The 20,388-nt window shown below is 44.4% G+C and overlaps 1 protein-coding gene and 2 long non-coding RNA genes across 4 annotated transcripts in view; 1 reads left to right on the top strand and 2 right to left on the bottom strand.

Annotated features, from left to right (window-relative positions):
* Positions 1–2,006: 2,006 nt before the first annotated feature.
* On the bottom strand, positions 2,007–8,467 carry LOC135291533 (uncharacterized). The gene is made up of 3 exons (XR_010354345.1): positions 8,263–8,467; positions 6,176–7,369; positions 2,007–4,172 (listed from the first exon to the last, which is right to left on the bottom strand). It is a non-coding gene; the product is annotated as an uncharacterized LOC135291533 (long non-coding RNA).
* Positions 8,347–20,388, top strand: part of SLC49A3 (solute carrier family 49 member 3) — a 25,424-nt gene continuing 13,382 nt past the window's right edge. For both annotated transcript variants that reach the window (XM_064405803.1, XM_064405802.1), the window contains exons 1-3: positions 8,347–8,925; positions 17,747–17,905; positions 18,782–19,001. In XM_064405803.1, the coding sequence (XP_064261873.1) occupies positions 8,386–8,925; positions 17,747–17,905; positions 18,782–19,001 (919 nt within the window). In that variant the 5' untranslated portion in view covers positions 8,347–8,385. The remainder of the gene's footprint in view (positions 8,926–17,746; positions 17,906–18,781; positions 19,002–20,388) is intronic.
* LOC135291534 (uncharacterized) lies at positions 8,937–13,364 on the bottom strand. The gene is made up of 3 exons (XR_010354346.1): positions 13,160–13,364; positions 12,832–13,010; positions 8,937–9,580 (listed from the first exon to the last, which is right to left on the bottom strand). It is a non-coding gene; the product is annotated as an uncharacterized LOC135291534 (long non-coding RNA).

Raw genomic sequence — 20,388 nt, 5'->3', positions numbered from 1 at the left:
TGTTATAATAAAAATCTAAACAAATTGGTCTTTCTGCAGAAACCATGTATTTTTCATGCATTTCTTCCCAGTATCCACTCTACTACATGAATCTTTTCTTTTGGTCTCCAAGACCTAGAGTGTCTGTCAGGATCCTGAGCTCTTTTTGGTTGAGTGGACAGCAGGCCAAGGGACAGTGTGTGCTTTGGCTGGCTTGGAACAGGAGACAGGGTGCCCATCTTAACTCTGCTCCTGAGTTTTTAGGGAGTTTACCAGAGGACAGAATACCTGACCCTTGTCTGCCTTCCCTTAGACACAGTCTTCCTTCTTGTCTTCCTAGAGACCAATTTTTACAAAATTTATACGACACCAAAGCCATTGGGATTTCCAGCATGACTGAAACAGGTCAACAACAAAAAGTTACTTATACAGATCACAGACTTCTCCTTTTGCAAAAGGACAGGTCTTCTAGTGCAGCACTAAGCAAATTGTCCTTCTTTCACAAATACTTGCTAGCTCTCATTTTCAGTAACACTGACTACATGAATGATAAAAATAATTACTTTTCAATTTCTCATCCTTCTGGGTTAGTTTAGGCCCAGTTGGTTTGTTTTATATTTACTGGTCAGCACCGATATCAGAAGCAAAAGAAGGAGTGAGATTAACTGGTTAATGCTGGACCTTTGTGAAGTTTTCATATGCCACTTTCTGCCACCACTATGTAATAAAAATATTGAATTTCTCTTTTCCAATTACACAAACTGACAGCAGAAGTCCAGGAACAAAGTAAGCATGCATACCTCCATGTGTTGTGGATGTGAGAACATACTGTGTGTCCTCCTGCAAAGAGATTAAGAAGTCGCCTGCTGGGGATTTCTGGCATGCACAGATACAGGCAAAACAGAAGAGGAGGGAAGTAACCTTGTAGACCTTTGCACTTTGTTGTCCAAAATCCTCTGCCAGCCTATATATGCCTCACCCAGCCTGTATAATTAGCCCTACATCTGCTAATTTGTATAAAGCAAAAGGAATACATTAGTGCATTTGACTACTGAAAGGCAAAACTAAAAAAAACTTTTAAAAACTCTGTGTAGTTATTAGCAGTCAAAAATGACAACATCCTCTTTGGTGTTTTGAATTAGGTTTAGGAAGGAAATTCCATTCTAGAAAAATGTCCAGCTGAAGGGGCATATAACGGAATGTGCATCCAATGACATGATAAAGTCCACTGAAGAGAAACTGAAAATACCACAAAATAGGTCTTCCAAACACTAGGAATTGAACTGAGATGACCAATATGCAGGAAAGGCCAAGATAAATCACCCAGCCTTTTTGTTATTTTTCAGAAAGAAGGAAAAGGAAAGAGGAAGTGGAGAGACAGAGAGGAGAACAGGGAGCTACTGTCCACAGGTGTCACTGCTTTCTGGGAAGATGAACAATAATGTCTTGAGATATTTAAAAACAATAATGGTATTTCCTTTTCACAGTATCCTTAAAGCAGATTTAACTAAGTGCCTTGTGTGCTCCACCTGGATAGCACCAACCATCTCTTCTCATTTTCATCTTTGTTGCAGTGCGCCTGGAATTATAGCCAGGGACCATCAGGCGTCTAATTGTGTTGGCAATATATGGATCCTTACTTCACTCATTAGCTCCCATTTAACACATTTCTTTGTGCAGAGAACAAAGGACAAATCTGAGAGTGTTTCTGAGAAAAAGCCTGTCTTGGCTTGCTCACACCTGGGGGACAAGGCCCAGACACTGCTGACCCAGTGAAATGCTGACAAAGACATAAGAAAAAAAGAAAAAAGAAGAGCAGAGCCTCAGGAAAGTTAATAGTTAAAATTTCCTTTTACTTCAAAATGTAAATTGGACCTCTTTTGTCTGGATTTTGCATCCTCTTATTTTAAATGGAGCATGAAATATGGTCCGATATTATGATTTTAAAATATTTTCAGCTATGCATGTTTGCAAAGCCATTAAAATTAAAATGATTATGTCTTTCTACACCGAAAATAAAATAAAATAAAATAAAATAAAATAAAATAAAATAAAATAAAATAAAATAGTCAACTAAAGTTTTATCTCCATTTCTGTTCTTGAAAAATTTATTCTACAAGGCACTAAGCAAGCTGTGAGTTCACAAAGGACAGATTTTTAGATAAACTATAATTCCACTTGCTTGTCTTGTATACGTGGGAGAGTTGGTACAACTATAAATGGAAACAAAATAGCTCAAAGAGGACTAAATACAAAATAAGAAAATACTTTGAAATATTAGGAAATTTTTACATCTTTCACTGAATAATCTTAGGCTTCAGAAAAGGCTGGCAGCAGAAATATAGCAGTCAGGAGTGTGTTTTACTTCACATTCATAGGATCCACTTTCTAAGGCATATGTAATTTATTTTTACCAAAAAAGACCTGTTGTGAGACTGGATCTCCCCATTTGAAGGAATGGTTGAAGCTACGAAGACAAATCTGTACTCAGCCTTGGGAGAAGGAACAACTCCACAAGAAAGAGTGAGACAAAGTATAGACAAGTCTTTAAACTTACCCTGCAGAAAATTATCCCATCCCCAGAGATGGGACTGCATAATGGGCTTGTCTTTCACTGGTACTTAGAGCAGCAGAGGTGACACAGCTTCCCATGCTTTTGGCAGCTGCTTGCAGTTCCCTTACAGCTGGTTTTCCAGGCTCACAACTGCCAGTGATGACAACACAAGGAATCACTCCCAGGACCTGCCTCACAGTGAAGAGATTCAGCCGCTGGACAACTGGTTTGCTACCTGGAGTGTTGGACATGTGTTTTGCTGTCTCCTATGATATATTTTTTGTGATTTGACTGGCCTGTTTTGCTCTGTTTGTTGAAGCAAGCAGCTAATCTGTGTCTGGAGGAAAGTGTCTGGTTCAGCAGTCTGCAAACATGCCAGTGCAGTGACTTCTGCATTCCTGTTTCCTCTCCATACCTGCCAGTAATGCGGAACTTGCATATGCAAGACTCTCTTGCAGTCTGGGAGATACTTTGCTGCTGTTTTGCTCTGTGCACGCAACAATTGCTCTCCCTTCTGAAATCTTTTGTTGTTGCTGTTGTTTTTAATTTATGATCTGCTCCATGAAGGGTCTTAGACTTATATCATGGCAGTCTTTGACTATTAAAGATTTAACTAGTTTCTTTCAATCGCCTTCCACACTGTGCACCATTGATACAAACAGTATCATTGCTGGCCTCCAGGTTTGCAGAATGAGTCTTCAGAGCCCTCTCTGCTAAAAAACTCTCTGCTAAAAATTTTAATTAGCATTAAAATATCCAGATTAAACAAAATTTCGGATTCCCTGGGGAAACCTCCTTTTGCTTCTGAGATCTAGCAAGAAAAAAACAATGGACAGTGGATCCATTTATGTAACAACAGCATTTTTCATCATATTTTTGTATAATGAAAATTAATTAAGACTTGCTAATGTAAACATTAAAACATTAGGAAATGCCAGAATAAAAATTGCTTGAGCAATCCTAATTCCACCTCCACCCCCGTACACACATTCTGTATTTAATGAGCTTGCATGGCCTTTAATTACACTTTCAGGTACCATGCGGGCTCCTTAGATAGTACAGAATGCACAAAACTGGTAAGTTTGCCTATTTCTTTCTCCTTTCTTTCTCTTCCTTTCTTCCTTTCTTCCTTCCTTCCTTCCTTTCTTTCTTTCTTTCTTTCTTTCTTTCTTTCTTTCTTTCTTTCTTTCTTTCTTTCTTTCTTTCTTTCTTTCTTTCTTTCTTTCTTTCTTTCTTTCTTTCTTTCTTTCTTTCTTTCTCTCTCTCTCTCTCTCTCTCTCTCTCTCTCTTTCTTTTTTAATGTTACCAAGTTTTAATGATACATGGCAGAGAGGCAGCATTCCTAACATCACAAAAGTCCCTACAGTTTCTTGAAAACCTGTGTCTAAGGAGAGACACCACAGCACAAAAACCTGCAGTGTCAGCAGCAAGCAGATGATCCATGCAGGAGGATATTATTTATGCCCCAACCATGATGAAAGGGTTGCAACTTACTCAGTGCTAGTTAACCCAAAGGTGCAGTCCTAAGGTATCTGACTCCTTAGTTCTGCACCTCTTGCACAGCTGCTTTTCCCTCTGTCACTCTTCCAGCAGTGAGGAGATCTCTGAAGCATCAAGCAAATGTAACAATATGACATCTCTGTGTTCAGGAAAAAAGAAAAATAAACACACTGTCTTGGGTAAATACGGAATTGTGGCAGAACTCCAATGAAAAAAAAGAATATACAGAAGATGGAAGCAGGGATGGGCTACACAGGAGGAATTTACAAACATTGCCTGGGCATGTAGGAATGGTGTCAGGAAAATAAAAGCTCAGCTGGAATTTTAACTTGCATGTCAATAGTAACAAAAAGAGATTCAGCTTCTAAATGGTAAGTGTCTGAACTAGGAAAATTGCATCTGGTCATTGAGTAGGCTGGTTGTTTTACTCTACGTGCACACAATCCAACTGGAGGAACTCAACGCCTTCTTTACACAGCAAGGTCTTCTAGGGTTTCAGGCCTGGTATTCATGGAGGGGAGAGATGACCATGAGTGGGTGAATTAGGAGTTGCTGGAGAAAACTTGACTTATACAAGTCTGTGGAAATACAAGGGCTGTGTCCAAGGATGCTGGGAGAGACGTCGAATGCCAGCACAAGACTTCAATCCCCTTTGAGGAGCCATGGATATCCCTGCCAACTGTAAAAATGTTGCACTTATACTTAAAAAGAAGTCAAAGAACAGCCCAAGCAACTGCAGACTGTCCAGTCACACTTCAATCCCTGGCAAAAAAATATCATGAAACAAGTTCTCTTGCATGATATTTCTGAACACATGAAGGAGAAATAGGCAACTGTGAATAATCAGCACAGGTTCACCAAGGATAATTCATAACAGCAAAAGTGTCTGATTGCCCTTTTTTGATAAAAGAATGGAATTTGTGGATGGGTGAGAGCAATGGATGTTATTTACCTTGAATGTAGCAACCTTTTCAATTCTGTCTATCAGCATTCTTGTTTTTAAGCTAAGACATTATGGTCTGGATGTGTAGCCAACTGATCCAACCTTGAATGAGGTCAGAGGGTTGTGCTTAATTAGTTGTACTCCATCTAAGGGCTGTGTTGTGGCATCTATCCTAGGACTGACCCAGCAGGAGAATCAATTGCCCAAAGAGGTTGTGCAGACTCCATTGCTGAGGGTTTTCAAGACCAGACTGAGTCCTCAGCAAACTGGTCTGACTTCATTGCTGTAAAATCCTGGGAGACAAGAGGGCTAATGTGTGTGTCTCAAACACCGGCAGCCAGATAGCTGTGGAGCCAGCCATGGATTGTTGGTGATAACAGCCAAGAATTGTTGTTAATAATACACCAAGAAAGAACAGGATGTGTCTGGAGGTAGGGCAGCACATTTCTGGGACAAATGTCCTTGTTCTGGTTCCTGGAGACGAGCACAACACAGCACAAATGCAGGGATGAGGCTGAGAAGTGGGCATGGACTGTGAGAGGGGATTGAGACACCAAAGATCCCCAGCCCATTTCTAGAAAAGTCTAGAGGAATGGACTGCACAGGATTACTAATTTGCATAGAAAGTGAGAAACTTATCTCCAAGATGGGGAGATTTATCTGTAAAAGGTACCCCCAATAAAGCTTGGGTGTGCACGTGCTCCCAGATCCCTGAACATACCATCAGCTGGATCAGTGCTGGAGCCAGGACTGGTGATCTCACCTTCTCCCTTTTTTCCTTTCATTCTGTCTCCTCCTCTCCAATCCATGCCTCTCTTCTCATTCAACCTACCCCATTACCCAAACCCAGCGCCATGTGCTTATACCAATTTACACGCCATGAGTGTCATTTACTAATAAAACTTTTAAGATTTTGCAGCCCCTCTGACTTGTAATTTCTTTCAACCATGAGCATCTACAAATCTTGGGTACACCCCTCTCCCTTAAGTCACAATTTCTGACCCTGCTTTGAACCTGGATGATCCTGTAATTACCATCATGGGGGCTGAATACTTGAAAAGTGCTATGGATGCGGAATTCTCTTCCGCATCCATAGCATGAATGTGAAATAAACATGAAATTATTTCACATCCATTTTTCAACCAAGATACAGAGACTTCAACTACTCCACTGCTGAAAACTTTATTTCCCTTACTTACTGTATCAATTGCATAGTTGGATCTATGTTCAGTGTATCTTAGATATGCTCACACATCAGAGACTACAGGTATTCCAGTACAAGTACCTACAAAACAAGAAACTGCTTAACTAAGAAGCAGAAATCTGGCGTATCTTCCAGTTCATAGAAAAAAGAATGAGGATGAAAATAGGGACAGGAGATGCTTGGGTATGGGAAAGAGAGGGTGACACTGGGGAGAAAGAGACTGATAGAAATACATTAGGAGCAAACAAAGCACCAGAAAAGAATGAGAAGATGCAGGGCAGATGAAGCCATTCTCCTTCAACACTAATCCTATTGCTGTCCTGGTTGTGCTGCCAGTACAAAGGGTGCCCCCGTTCATAGGGGATGGGGTGTAGAGCAGAGGAATGAGGAAGCAAAGAGCTACTCAAAGTACTCTTACCTTTCTGCAGCCCCACACCAGTCCTTACAGGGTGCATACAGCAAGGCAATACATCTAGAGGGATAAGTGGAGAATAGGATAATTTTACTCCCAGGTGTGGGAGTAAATTGTTCTGCTCCAAACATCAAAGCAGTTCTCTTCTGCTGCATTGTCCTTTCTGTAGCCCTGTTTGACACTGGATTTCTGATGTCTGCACCCAAATGGCAGAGCTCTCACAGAAAGTATCTTCCTCATCATCCAGCTCCAATTTTTTCTGAGACCCTATTTCAAGTAAACAGCACATTTTATCTTGACATAAATAATACAAAAAGGGGCTAAAAAGGGCAGACTTGATTCTGATCTGTCCTCCAAATATGTGTAATTTGAGCTTTTAAGATATTTTACTAACAAAATTAATCAGTAAGGGAATTTCACATGGGATCTTGGTTTCTGACAGCATTGCTCAGACATCTTTAAGGATAATAGAGATTTTAAGCAGAAAAGGGTGTGAGCATGGTGATATTCTACATAAAGTCTTAGTGAAGTTGATTTTCACACAGGGCTTGTCTGCCAGGAGAGACCAGGGAGAGGAGGGAATGATGATTCATCTGGTGAGCACTGGCCACTGTGCCTTTCTGCTGTCCCACACACCTGGGCTGTTTCTAGCTTGTTGGTGGCTAAGTTCCTCTGCACGTGACAGCACTGCTGAGTCAGGAGGGCAGGTCACTCATGCACACAACTCAGATCACTGCATGTCTTTCCAGAGCAGGGCAGAAGCTGCTGTACACCAGCCTACAACATACAAACAACAGTGCACATTTTTCAGCAGCTCACACACCAGGCAAACCAGGTCAGGCATTTATAGACAGACTGACATGTCAATCAATTATATTACCTTAATATTCCCACTTGCTGTTACAAAATGTCAACTGGTATTGCTAAATGTCAACCCCTAATTCCAGCTAAGAGAGACTAGAAGGCACCATCTATCAGTCAGTAAAGCTGACTAGCTTGCTCATTAGCATAAATAACCCATGTTTCTCTCTACAGTGAAACAACAGGCTTGACATGGGCTAGAAATGGTTTCTTCATCTTAATTTTCCTCTCTCTATTCCCTACTCCTCTCCCACCCCAGAAAATTTCAGCTAAAATTGTTCATGAGAGAATACTGGCATTCAGGATAACCTTCCTTACCTACTATTCCAAGCATGCTCAATGCATTTGGCATAAAGTCCTCCTAACAATAAGTGACCTCAGCCTCTTACTGAGAACGTGATATGGTCTCAGCAGGTTGTGGTGAGGAATGGCACAAGGATTTCAAAGGCCTGAGCAAGAGGTGACATGGTGGATGATAGTATTTTGGGGCCATTTCTGGAATCCATCAGCATGTTGGCTCAGTATGGCTGAGGCCAAGCATTGGTGCATGGCAGGCATAGGAGGGTGATTACATCTCAGAGTTGACATAAAGATGCCGAGGCACTACCAGTGTTCATCTGATCTGAAGTCACAGGTCTTGTTTGGAAGCAGTGGAGACTTTTCTTTTGCATTCCTTTGCCTTTTTTCACTTGGTGAGTTTTTGAGTAGGAGAGAACATTTACATGGGGGAAAGACAGCAGCAAAATCAATCATAAAAATCCATAACCAAACTATATATCCTACGGCTGATAGACCACTGTGGGTCTTACCATTCTCCCCTTATTCTCCTCTAGTCCTTTTTCTGCTCCAGGGAGCGATCACCCCTTGGACAGGGCTGCTCCCGGAAGGCTTCTCCCGGCTCATATCACCACCAGCATCCCCAGCTGCGGCAGATGCCGCTCGGGTGCTGCCCGGAGGCGACAGCTAATGGTGACTCCCACGGGAACGCGGAGCCGTCAGCGGGCATTAGTGATGGTGGCGATGGTGGCAGATGTTGCTTTTTCAGCGACACACGAGCAGGAGAGGCGCCTCCTCGCCAGGGCAACCCCCGTCCGCACACCTCAGCAGCCCCGATGCGAAGCGCAGGGCTTTCCCCCGCCGAGGAGCGCGGCAGGCCAGCCCCGGCTCCGCGGGAAGGGCAGGCGCCCGGCCGGGGCGGCTCCGCAGCGCGGGCACGCCCGCAGCGCAGCCCCAACCCCAGCCGCGCCGAGCCGGGCCCGCCCCGGGGAGGCCGGGAAGGGCGGCGGGGCGGGGCCGGGCCGGACGGGGCAGTGCCGGGCCGAGCCGCGCCGAGCCGAGCCGCGATGGAGGGCTCCGAGGCGGCCAGCTTGCTGGGGGAGAGCAGCCCGGGGCCGCCGGCCCGGTTCAAGACGTACCGGCGGCGGTGGTTCCTGCTGGCCGTCGTGTGCCTGCTGAACTGCTCCAACGCCATGGTGAGTGCGGCCGCCTCTCCCGGCGCGGGCAGCCGCTCCCCGCAGCCGGCCTGCGGCTGGGACGCTCCTCCGGGGTGCTGGGGAAGGGGGCGGCCGCCGGCAGCCCCGGGTGCCCGAGCAGCAGGCGGAGGCGCAGAGCAGGCAGGGCACGCAGCCCTTCCGTGCCGCCTCGCTGTGCCGCAGGTCTGCGGAGCAGCTCTGGCCGCTGCTGCGGCTGCTGCTGCTGAGGGAAGACGGGCTGACATAGCTCGCCAGAGCCAAAAGCACCTTCTGATTCTTCCTAGAAACAGCCAGGCAATCCTCAGGGCTCTGCCCCAGTGCCCTGTCTCAGATCCACCCCCTCATCCTTGGAGCACCGGAATCGGTTGTACGCGAACAGTTCAGAGAAGCCTCAGCCTGGCCGTGCCTTATGGACGGAATAACCGGCTTTTACTTTTGTACTTTGTCGTTTTACTTATGGCCTAGGCCTTCGCGCTTTCCTTTCTGACCGGTGGGATCCGGGGCGCCGAGCAGTGGTGGCGGGGGAAGGGCAGGATGGGGCGGGAGGGTGTGTGGGATCTCCAAAAGCACAGCAGGAAGTACCGCAGGAAGACTGGGATGAAGCAGATTGTGTCCTGTAGCACAGCAAAAGTTGCTGTCGAGTCCATTTCGTGTGCTATGGGGAGACAGAGAAAGTATTCATCCTCTCTGAGGGTCACATGTTTCTAGCCTAAGAATAGCAGAGCAGTGTTGAAACGCCGTGAGAGAGGAACAGGAGTTAACTCTGCCGCATTGCTTGCCCGTGACAGCAGATTTACCTGGTCAGGAAAAGAATCAAGTTTCCTTTCAGGGTCTATTGCATGTACAGAATGCTATAGGAGTGATTATGCATTAAACAGATGGTTGTATGAACTTCTTTTTGCCTACTCTTACTGCCTTGTTCTGAGAGACTTGAAAAAATTGCATGCCAGATCACACCCCACCTGTTGAACAGATTTAAATTCAGCAGTTACAGAGATAAACCCTCAAGGAAACTTTATCCAGGCTTTGTATATAAAAAAGTAGCCCAAATCTTCCCTCATCAAGTCATTGAGGACATTGTTGATAATTATCAGACTGATATAGACTTATTAATGTTCTTGAGGATTACCATTCTGTGAATGCGGGTTGTCTGGCAGACAAGATCAGGCCCTGCAACCTGCAAACATTGAAATGCTTTGAAGGAAGATTAGCAATTTCATGATGCAAGAGTACTGGAGTAGTGAAATGGAAAAATATAGTGAGAGTTTGGCTGTATATGGGAAAAAAAGAAATGAATGCACCTTCTCAAGGGAAAATCAGTATATCCTTTTAGAGTGTAAAAAAGTGTACTGCAGAAAAGCCACACTGCTTGCTTGTGGTTAAATTGGCACAGCAGTGGAACACCATGTCACAAGAAATAAACTCACCCTGCTAGAAGTGGATGGTGGCAGCATGGGTGAAGGGAACTGTACCAAGACTTTTCCAGGATGTCTTGTAAGATTTTGACTTTGTTGAAATCTTACAGGTGAAACTGAAGGGTTTCTTAAACAGGTCTTTTCAGTACATCTGCAGTATTACTGTGTCCCCAGTGTGTTGCTGAAAGCTTTGTTTTCAAAGTTTTCAAAGCCCTGGAATATTGACCTGTTCTGTCTCCTTTGTATCTTGACTGGCCATAGTATTATTTTTCCACAGTATGAAATTAGGCCAGAACTTTACAACTTCAAAACTGGGTGCCTAATAAATATCATAGAGTGGAATTACTGTTTCTAAGCCATTGAAAATACCTGGAATGGCAACTATGCTAATATATAAAGTTGTGAGCAGACATTTCCTGATGCTAAAGTTTCTTCTAAACGTTCCTGATAAAAATCACATTAAAATGGACGTAGTAGTTGAAAGTTCATGAAATCAAAGTGGTTAGTTGCTGTTTAAAAGTCACAGATTAAAAGATTAATTAACCAGTTCTGTGGTGTGAAAAATTACCCTGCAATTTGTGTCCTCAATTCCTGTGCAGATGTTGCATGCAGCACTTTGTTCTTTTTACACCTGTGTCAGGCTATATGTAAATGCAGGTAGTAAGGACACATGACTTTTGAATTGTCTGACTGGGACCTCATTTTGCTGGACCAAGCTTCCAGAATAATGTCTTGTATTCCTTATTCTTGTCTGTAGACATGCAGTTTTCTATTAGTGGCCTTTGCTGCAACTAGCAGTGGCAGTCAGGAGACAGTACTGAGTGGGGGAGACTTTCAGTGTCAAGAAGACAAGATAGAAGCAACTTAACATGCAACAGCACATTTGGTCGTGCAGCAATGACAGGCTGAGAAAGGAGTATTTCTTAGTCTGGTTTAGAGTGTGATTGAGCAAAGCAAGACCAGACAATGTGGTGATGAAAGAGGCACTCTTCCCTATATCCTCCTTCTCTGTTTCATCATGTGAAATCCTTTCATTAACTGGAGCAGAGTCGGGTTGATGTAGAGGCTTTTACACCAATAATAAATATAGCCCCTTATTTGTGCTTCTATTACTGGCCTGAGTTTAAAAGCCTCTGTCTCTCCCTGCTGTACAAAGTGGGTACTACCTTAGCAGGAATTTGTTATCATTTCCTAAATTGCACTATTCTGGGAATTCCTAGCTGACAATATAGTGTAAGAAACTCCTGCCTTATCTTAGGCATCTGCTGTAGCACATAGCTCCTTCCTTTTTTCCTCCTTCCTGTGAAGCTGAACAGGTGGGAACTTTCTATTTCAAAGGAGGGACTTTCTCTTGCTTTAGCACTGGGGACACGTAAAAAGAAGAATGAAACCAAGAGTGTTTACTTCCCAGTTCTGTGTTCACCAGCATGAGCAAGCTGGGAAGGAGCAGGGGAGCAGAGGGTTGGTGCTAGCTCACACTTGGCCAAGTGGCTCCTGACTGACTAAGTGGAGGACTTACACCACCACTCAGTGTACTTGGGAGAGGAAGGAGAGCTGCACAAGTGGAGCCTGGCATGCTCCAGGGCAGGGTGCACACGCTCCTCACCCACACCTGTCTGCTCCAGCAGTGCCCCTGTAGATACGCGTGTGCACACAGCTGCTGCTCTTTTTTCCTGATACTTCTCTTGAGAGCTGTAGAGACTAAAAGTGACATCTTGGCAAGGATCTGGCCTTTTGTAAAGATCACGCCTCTGTCCTAATGTCCTAAACTCCTGTGTCAGCATGGGTGCTTTCAGCTGAGCACAGGGGCTGTTTGCTTCCAAACTGTGTGGCCCTTTTAACCTTGAAGATGAGGACTCTGGTGTAAGGGCTTCATCATCCAGTTTCAGGGGAGAAGGAGGCAGCATACATATCACAGAAAGACCTCTTACATCACCTTCTAAGCTGTCTTCAGGTGCATGAAATAAAGCATGCTGGAGTTGGCAGAATTGCTGTAGGCAAAACCTGTGTGGGGACTGGCGAGCTGTGCTGGTGCCTGCTACGAAGCAGAAATTCCTATTTCATGCAAGACAACCCCCTTGGCTCCTTGTTTTAAAACTGTGCATAAAAGGTACTGCAGGGCATTTCTATAGTCAGCTGTACAGTATGCTAGACAATAAAAAGCACTCCATATAGCAACCTTTGCTAGCTGATACCACCACAAACATGGCAAAGTGGCCTGATTCCCACCCTGCCTGATTGCATATGCTTGCCTTTCTGCAAATATTTTGCTTTCCACTTTTAGAATCTTGATTTGTTCATGGGGAAGGTAGGCACTGATTACCAGCTTGCCTTTTGCGAAGAGCATGTTTAGCACTGCTTTTGACAGAGTTGTACCTGGTTATATGTGTGATGCATCAATATATCATTGCTGCACTTTGAGATTCATAAATCTTGCATCTGTCATGTATGCTGTTTTCAGCATACATGACAGCTCACAGCTGTTGCTTACCAAAGTGTAGAGCCTGTGTGAAGTTCTGCTTTCAGCCACCACTTTGCTACCATTGCAGACAGAGAACTGGTGTCTCACAGCCTACCTCCTGCTGAAATGAGAGGAAGGACAAACGCTGGGCACTCTTCAAATGGGTGGAGGGAAACCAGATCTTGCAGGTGAAATTGGTCCTGGAGAGTCTGTGTAGTAGTGGAAACAGTGAAGGTAGTAAGGTGGAAGAACTGAACTAGGAGAAGAAGGAGTTATAAGGGGAATGAGCGTAGGAGGAAAACAAAAGGAGTTGGGCTGATTCTGGGAGGAAAAAAGTGGGATGCCTGTAAACCCTTACCTATCAGCTAAGGGTTTACAAGGATATCAGAAAGGACAACATAAAAACTTAAAAATGGAATCAGGATGAAATCAGCTGTAACCTGTTTTGATTACAGGAATGTCCATGCAGGCCTGCAGTTGTCATAAGATCATGATCATAGAATCATAGAATGTTGTAGGTTAGAATGGACATTAAAGATCACCCAGTTCCACCGCTCTGCCATGAGCAGAGACACCTTCTACTAGACCAAGTTGTTCACCCAGCCTGACCTTGAACACCTGCAGACATGGAGAGTCCATAACCTCCCTGTGCAACCTGTTCCAGTGCCTCGCCAACCTTAAAGTAAATTTCCCAATATCTAATCTAAATCCACCCTCCCTTAATTTAAGGCTATTCCCCTCTGGTTCTACCACTATATGCCTTGTGAAAAGTCCCTCTCCATCCTTCCTTTCAGCCACTTTTAATGAAGATTAAATCTCAGTTAATGGAGAAGAGACCAAGCAGTCTCTGGCAGGTGCAGGAGAATTAAAATGTCAGCTAGAAGATTAAAGCAGAGGGCAAGAGAGCTGAAAGTGGAGCCAGAACCATTCCCAACATCAGTATTAGTCAGATAGTTCGAGTGTCAGTGCCCTGGCCCTGGTGCAAGCTTCATTGTTAAAGAAGGTGTGGAGGGGCCCTCCTGTAACTGAGAATATGAGTCGACTGTGGGTGGAAAACATTTCTGTCCTTTTCGTCTAGTGTTGGGGCATGGCTCCCCAGCCAGACAGCTGTGTGCAGTGGAAGTTACAGCTGTACTCCAGTGCCAGCTGGAACAGGCTTATGGATCACCAGGGGCCTTTCTGTCCTCTTCCTCAGCTGCTGAGCACAAGTTTTTATAGTGAAGAGTGTATGCTGAGGTGTGTCTTCCAGACCAGACTAGCATGCACTGGAGCTTTTGCTATCTTTAAACCTAGAAACCACAGTGAGATGAAGGTGTTTCTAAGGCTTGAGCTCAGAAGAGGAGTGTAGGAACTAAAAGTCCTGCCTCTGGAGAAGAAACAGCGTCTATTATTATGCTGGGTGTTGCAACATCCTGCTAGATGCATATCTGAAAGTAGGGAAAAGTCCATACCAAATGCTGAAGGAGCAAATACCATGATCTAAGACATCAGTGAAATAACGAATTGTATTGGATTATACTACAGAAGGAGCTGTAATTTGAAAACAACTAATGTAAAATCTGTGAGAGATTGCTGGGGAAGTGAGTTTTGACAAGTGTCAGGGGATTTGAGCTCACAAACTCATTGGCTTGCAAAGGTAAGAGTCCCTGTGATTTAGTGGCTCTTCATGGGCTTCCATGTAAATTTTTTTATTAACTTGCAATGGTCCAGAAAGTGAAGTGCTGCTGACTTTCATCATCATCTGCTCTACCTTGTGTCAAATTGAGAATTTTGTCAAAGTTTGCCAAAAGGTTTTCATTAATTGTAGCACTGGGAGGGCTTTGAAGGGATATAAGCTGTAGTAGGTGAATGAAAATTGCTTGTCAGCATCGCAGTCAGGAATTGACCTTGTGGCATCTATCGAGCTGTATTCAGAGAAGTGCTTGTGAGCATGGATGAAGCATGCAGTGCATAGCAAGGACTCGTCTTGATGCCTTCTGCAGCTCACACTGAGGCTCTGGTTTTGTGTGGCCTGTCAGGCAATGGAGCTGCATGCAGCTTGACCAGACCACAAGGGTGTATTTCCACAAAGTGAAACTTGTTCAGGGACTGAAAATTGCGAGGACTGAACAACCCTGCATGAGGTATCTCTCTGTTTATCCTTTCTTTATCTGTCCCAGAAGCAACAAGCTTGGGGTCTGACATCCTATAACCCCACATAATGTCTCTCCCCTTGTCACTGCGATGTACAGTGATAAGCTTTGATACAGGCCATTCACTTAAGACTTGCATTTGATGATCCTTGTGGCACCCTTCCAACTCAGAATATTCTGTCATTTTGTGATTCTGTGGTTTTGATGTGCCAGAGATGAGTGAAGAAAATGGCCCTTGGGGAGTGGCGGAGGGCGGAATCTTTCTGTCTCTATTCTGCATTTGTGGAGCTTGACCTCACCAAGAGAGAGCTGCATCTTCTTTACCTGTTCTACCTTAGGAGGCTTACCTCAGTGCAGCCCCTGTGTAGGTGCCAGCCTTGGCAATGCAAAGTTTCAGAAAAGCATGTTGGATAAGGGTTCTAGCTTCCAGCAGAAGACCTTATTAACTGCTGTGGGTGAAGTTACCATTACTGGGAAAACCAAAAGTAGAAGGTGGCATACTGACTGTGTATTTCCCTGTGTAGGCAAAACTCCACAATGCCACTTTTGGTGGCCTCTTTGGCTACAGTTGCATCTTGAGCTCCATCAACCATTTCTGACTTTCTGTGTTAAAGCAATATATGGTAAACAATGAAACATAAATTTTCTCTCCAGACCCATAAATAGACTCAGTTCCTATTTTGAGGGACAAGCTTATTCTTGAACAAGCTGCAACTTGCCACCCTCCATGCTCTCACATGGGTATGCTAGGACTGGAGCTCTTGCATCAGGTCAGGAATATGGGGCAGCTCCTATGTTTGGTTTTCTTCATGAAATGGTTTTACTAGATCTAATGGAATTGTGCCAGTGCTTGATCCCAGATCACCTAGATGCATACAGTCACTGAACAGAAAATGCTGTGCTTTGGCTTGTGGCATCACTTTCCTAATGATGTAATGCATGGTTGAGCATGTTGTGTAGTGGAGCAGGAGGGTGAAAATGTATCTGAAGCTGGCTTACAAAATGTATAATCTCTTTAATTGTTTCCTGGTAGAGTGTTTCATCACCACCATTCCTGTGTGGAAGGCATTGAGGAACCCAGAAGTGCTATTGTTGGAAATACACAGCTGGGATTTGTTTAGCAACGGTTTAGCATCCCATAAGGAAGCTAATGCTCATGCCTTAGTAATGCTTGTAACATCTAAACAGTTACATTAGCATTAAATAATTAAACTCCAATCCCAGTCTGATGGAAGTCTGGAAAGTGACCTGGATTCGTCTCCTTGTTAAGAGAGCAGTTTCCTTCGTCACCTACCATCTTCCTTCATCAGGCTATAGAAGCTGAGTAAACACCAAATCCATCTGCTACCTGACCTCTGAATGATGTCACACAGCTGTGTCTGAGCCCAGCATGATGATGTGAGCTTTGAATTGAATACAGGAGGTACAGCATGGCAACTCCTTTCAGAAAAGAAGAAAGGGCTGATGCTAGGAGTCCTTGCCAGGCTGCTGAGAATATATTCAAAACTTCTCTGTTACTACCATTTACTCATTGGATAAATGAGCTAGATGAAAAGCTTAGCTAAAGAATAGTTTTCATGTCACACAGGCTGTTGTCACACAGTGACTCTAGGGAGAAGAAAAGACCATCTCCCCTTTGCTCCTGTCAAATGTGGTAGTTTTTATGGTCCCTATCATATAAGAAAAAAAACCCAGGGACACTGGAAATAACAAGAAGCAGTTTGTAGGAGCACACCTTCCTCTGAGATTATCAAAGCCTTTTTCATTTACACATAAACAGCACATGTGATGCTGAGTGCAGGATGCAGGCTGTGAAGAGGAAGCTTGTGATGACAGAGGGGAGTACCTGGAAAGCAACTGTGGCTATAGTTCTTTTGTAAAAAGCTATAACTGAAGTTTTTGTTCACATTTCTGCAAACTTTATAACCTTGAGTATTCAGCAGCAGCAAGATCATCTTCTAACAGTGAGGTAGCCTGTAATCAACATTATTGAATGGTTAGGCCATTTGACAGGTTAGACCAGTCTTTTTGAAAAGCACCAGGATGCATCTTGGCAAAGAATCTACAGAAACATCCTCTAACTTGTAGTACTTCATTTTCTTTCTTGTGGATGTGATCTCAGAACCTGATTTTAGGATCAAGCAGTTCCTGTCATTTGCATAAGAAACCAGAAGCAGACAGGAACAATGAAATCAGTAAAACAAAGTCTAGGGAGCTGTGTTCATATATGGCACTGGAAGAAAAATGTTGATAGTTGTTGAAGTACCTCTTCTGTGTGTACCTCCCCGGTACGTCTTCTAATACATTAAATAATGGGTAATTTTCTCTCTGTTGAGTGTGTCTAGGAAGGTAGGGAATAATGTATCTCTTGGCTGACACATAGTAAAGTTGTTCTTACAAGGCCACATACAGGTGTTACAAATGGAACTGAAAATACCAGTCCAAGTTTAAGGGGATTGTAGCTGCAGAGAGGAGGTGGCATATTCTATTTTGTTTATGCTAACACAGAATGAGTCCATGTGGTTTCCATCAGGTAATTAAGTGCATCAGAGCCAAAAGATACTGACTTCTACTTTTGCCAGCCTCCAGCATCAGGACTAGGGGACTGGGGATGAAGCAGTGAAATGTATGGGGTGCTCTGGGCCAAGTAACTGCAGACACTGGAGGTTTGAACTTTTTTTACCAGCCTTAACATCATAATTTCAAGGAGAGACTAGGACAGCGAGCCTCCTCACAACTCAGTTTGAGGGGATGCTGTATAACTCTTCTGTTGGGGTGTTCATGCTTACCGATTTTTGGTCTTTGTTTGGCAGCTGTGGCTGACATTTGCTCCTGTGGCTGATAAGACAGCTGCTTACTTCCAGATTTCCCTGGAGACGGTCAACTGGCTCTCAATGGTGTACCTCCTCATCTCGATCCCATTTGGCCTGGTGGCAACATGGGTCCTTGACAGCGTGGGGCTCCGCTGTGCTGTGAGTTGAAGTGTTCTGCTTCCCTGAGGGAGTTTCACCTAGAGGTAGCAGTAGAAGCACAAAGCATGCTTGTGCTTCTGGCAAATGCTTTGAATAGGAGTCTTGCCAAATGCTGCCGAGAATTAGCATGCTGAAAGCTCTATCCTAGTTCAGTAACATCAGCTCTGTGGCGATGGTGGAGAGACCAGTGGGAAAAGTCAGAATAAAGCTGCACACTTGCCTTTTCCAGCTTTAGTTTTCATTGTCTTAGCCAGCTGACAGGGAGAGATGACTGTGAGCTGACTCTGTGAAGAGCTTTCTCTAATTGGGTCGGATTTGGTGTGGAAAAATCTTAGCACCACAATTTTGTTAACTGGGCCAGTTTAGGGAATAGCAGGACAGAGTGCAAGCAAGAGACCCCTGTCATGTTAGAGCTTGGCCTCTGCTAAGCCAGCTTGCAGTCTGTACACAATCTCAGAACTGTGTTGTTGCTGAAACACTAGCATGCTAATAGCATAGAAGAACATTTGCAGAATCCATAAGCTGCATGATTCATTGCCATTATCTTTGGATTGTCACAGCAAAATATGGGTGATGGTGCAAAGTTGATAGCAAGGTGTGATTAGTGAACCTCAGATTTCTCATCAAGGTGGTTCCTGTATGGAGCTGAGAAAGCTACCTTGCTCCCTGTCACCCCAAGACACTCCCTAAGGAGGCGGGTAGGATCAGGAGCATCTTGCAGTCGCCCAGGAGGGTGGGGACTGTCTGCAGGCAGTGATTACTAACACCCAGTGTCTCCTGTAGTGCATTTGGGACCTCGCTCATGCTAATCTATTGCATTAAATTCTGCCCTTCAGGCTTCAGTACACAAACGTGTTTTGTTTCTGCTCACTGCAGGTGGTCCTGAGTGCGTGGCTGAACATGGTTGGTAGCATCACCCGGATGTTCAGCGTTCTGAAGTTTCTGAGCTTGGGTTCCCAGAATTACTGGTACCTGTTTGTTGGACAGTGCTTCTCTGCATTAGCACAGCCTCTTATCATCTTTTCACCAACAAAGCTGGCAGCACTATGGTTCCCAGACCACCAGAGAGCAACAGCAAATATGATTGCGTCAATGTGTAAGTGATAGCTGCAAAGTAACATTGCTGCCTCTTGCTAGCAATTTGTTTGCCTTTCAGAGGCGACAGGCAGAGAAAGTCCTTTGTACTTCAGCCATTTGCCCTTGCAAATACAGCTCTACCCAAGAGTCTTGCAGTCATGTGCAACAACACAGGTGAACAAGTGGATATAAGCCACATCCAGGTGCAGTGCTCAGTATAAACCATCCAGACTCCTAACCTTCTTCCTCTCTTCCAGGACCAGGTTGTCATCTTTGCCTAAATATCACATAGATTAACAACAGCCCCTAATGTTACTAAGTGTTTAGTGGCCTTAGTTTTGCAGTTTCTTAGGAAGGTGTCTTAAATTGCCATTGTAGTGGCAATGGTCACAGTTGCCAAGTTCTGTAACTGTATTGAGGTGAGGTGAGGCTGCTCTGGCAGTTTTGCCCATCAGTTCATCCAGTAGGAAGGCTGAGCACATATTCCTAATTGGTGTGTATGCACACACAAACAAAATATACTTGTCTGTCTGCACAAACATGTTGGGGATGCTAAATGGCAGGGCTGTCCATGCAGAAAGCACACCTGCCTTGCTAAGTGCCTGGAATCTGGGAAACTGGAGGAGAGGCACCAGATAAGCTCGGTCTAATCACATTCCTCTCTTGGCTTCTTTGGGCACAGATAGATACAGGATACTGCACCTGATAGACCTGTTTCCTCCCTTTATGTGACATTTTACCCTGCAGCCAAAGAAATCTCTTCCTCTTTTCCCCACGGACTGAGAGGTGCTCCAGAAACCGGGCTGGTTCACTGGCTCCAGCTGTGAAGTCTCACAGTACCTGCATGTGTGTGGCAACCCCATCTGTCCTTCACTTGGAACAGCCAGCAGCTGCCTTCCCTCCCCATTGCCTTGAAGCTGTAAGGAAGGGTTAGGCATGGGGAAAGAAGAGCACCCCTGTGCAGCTTTTCTAATGCTGCTACTGGGCTAGAGCATGGGCACTGTTGTTTAGCAAGAATGGATCTATGGTGTCAGAACAAATAAATAATTTTTGCACTGCTTTTTCTAGAATAGGATGGATATGAGGACTCACCTGGTTTTCCAGTGCTGAGACAGACCTTCACCTCTGCTGCTGGAGAAGGAGCTCTGTTGTCAGTCAAGCATTTCCAAGGACCACTGGGCACTTGGTGCTTCACTGCCCCGGAGGACCGCAGGCTGCAAACAAAGGGCTCTTTTAAGTGAGAGAGCAGCCAGAGAAGCTTAAAGAGCATTTTGTTCACACAGCATCTGCAGTCTTTACAGAACCAAATAAATCTAACTATGACAAACAACAAACTTGAAGAGCAAGGAATAGTGGAATCCCAACACCTGAAGCTGTTCAGTGTCTGGCATGTTGGGATGTCAGAG

This window comes from Passer domesticus, chromosome Z (genome assembly GCF_036417665.1).
Source record: "Passer domesticus isolate bPasDom1 chromosome Z, bPasDom1.hap1, whole genome shotgun sequence".
NCBI classification, from domain to species: Eukaryota; Metazoa; Chordata; class Aves; order Passeriformes; family Passeridae; genus Passer; species Passer domesticus.
The sequence above is the reverse complement of the archived record's forward strand: the minus strand, read 5'-3'. Positions and strand labels throughout refer to the sequence as shown.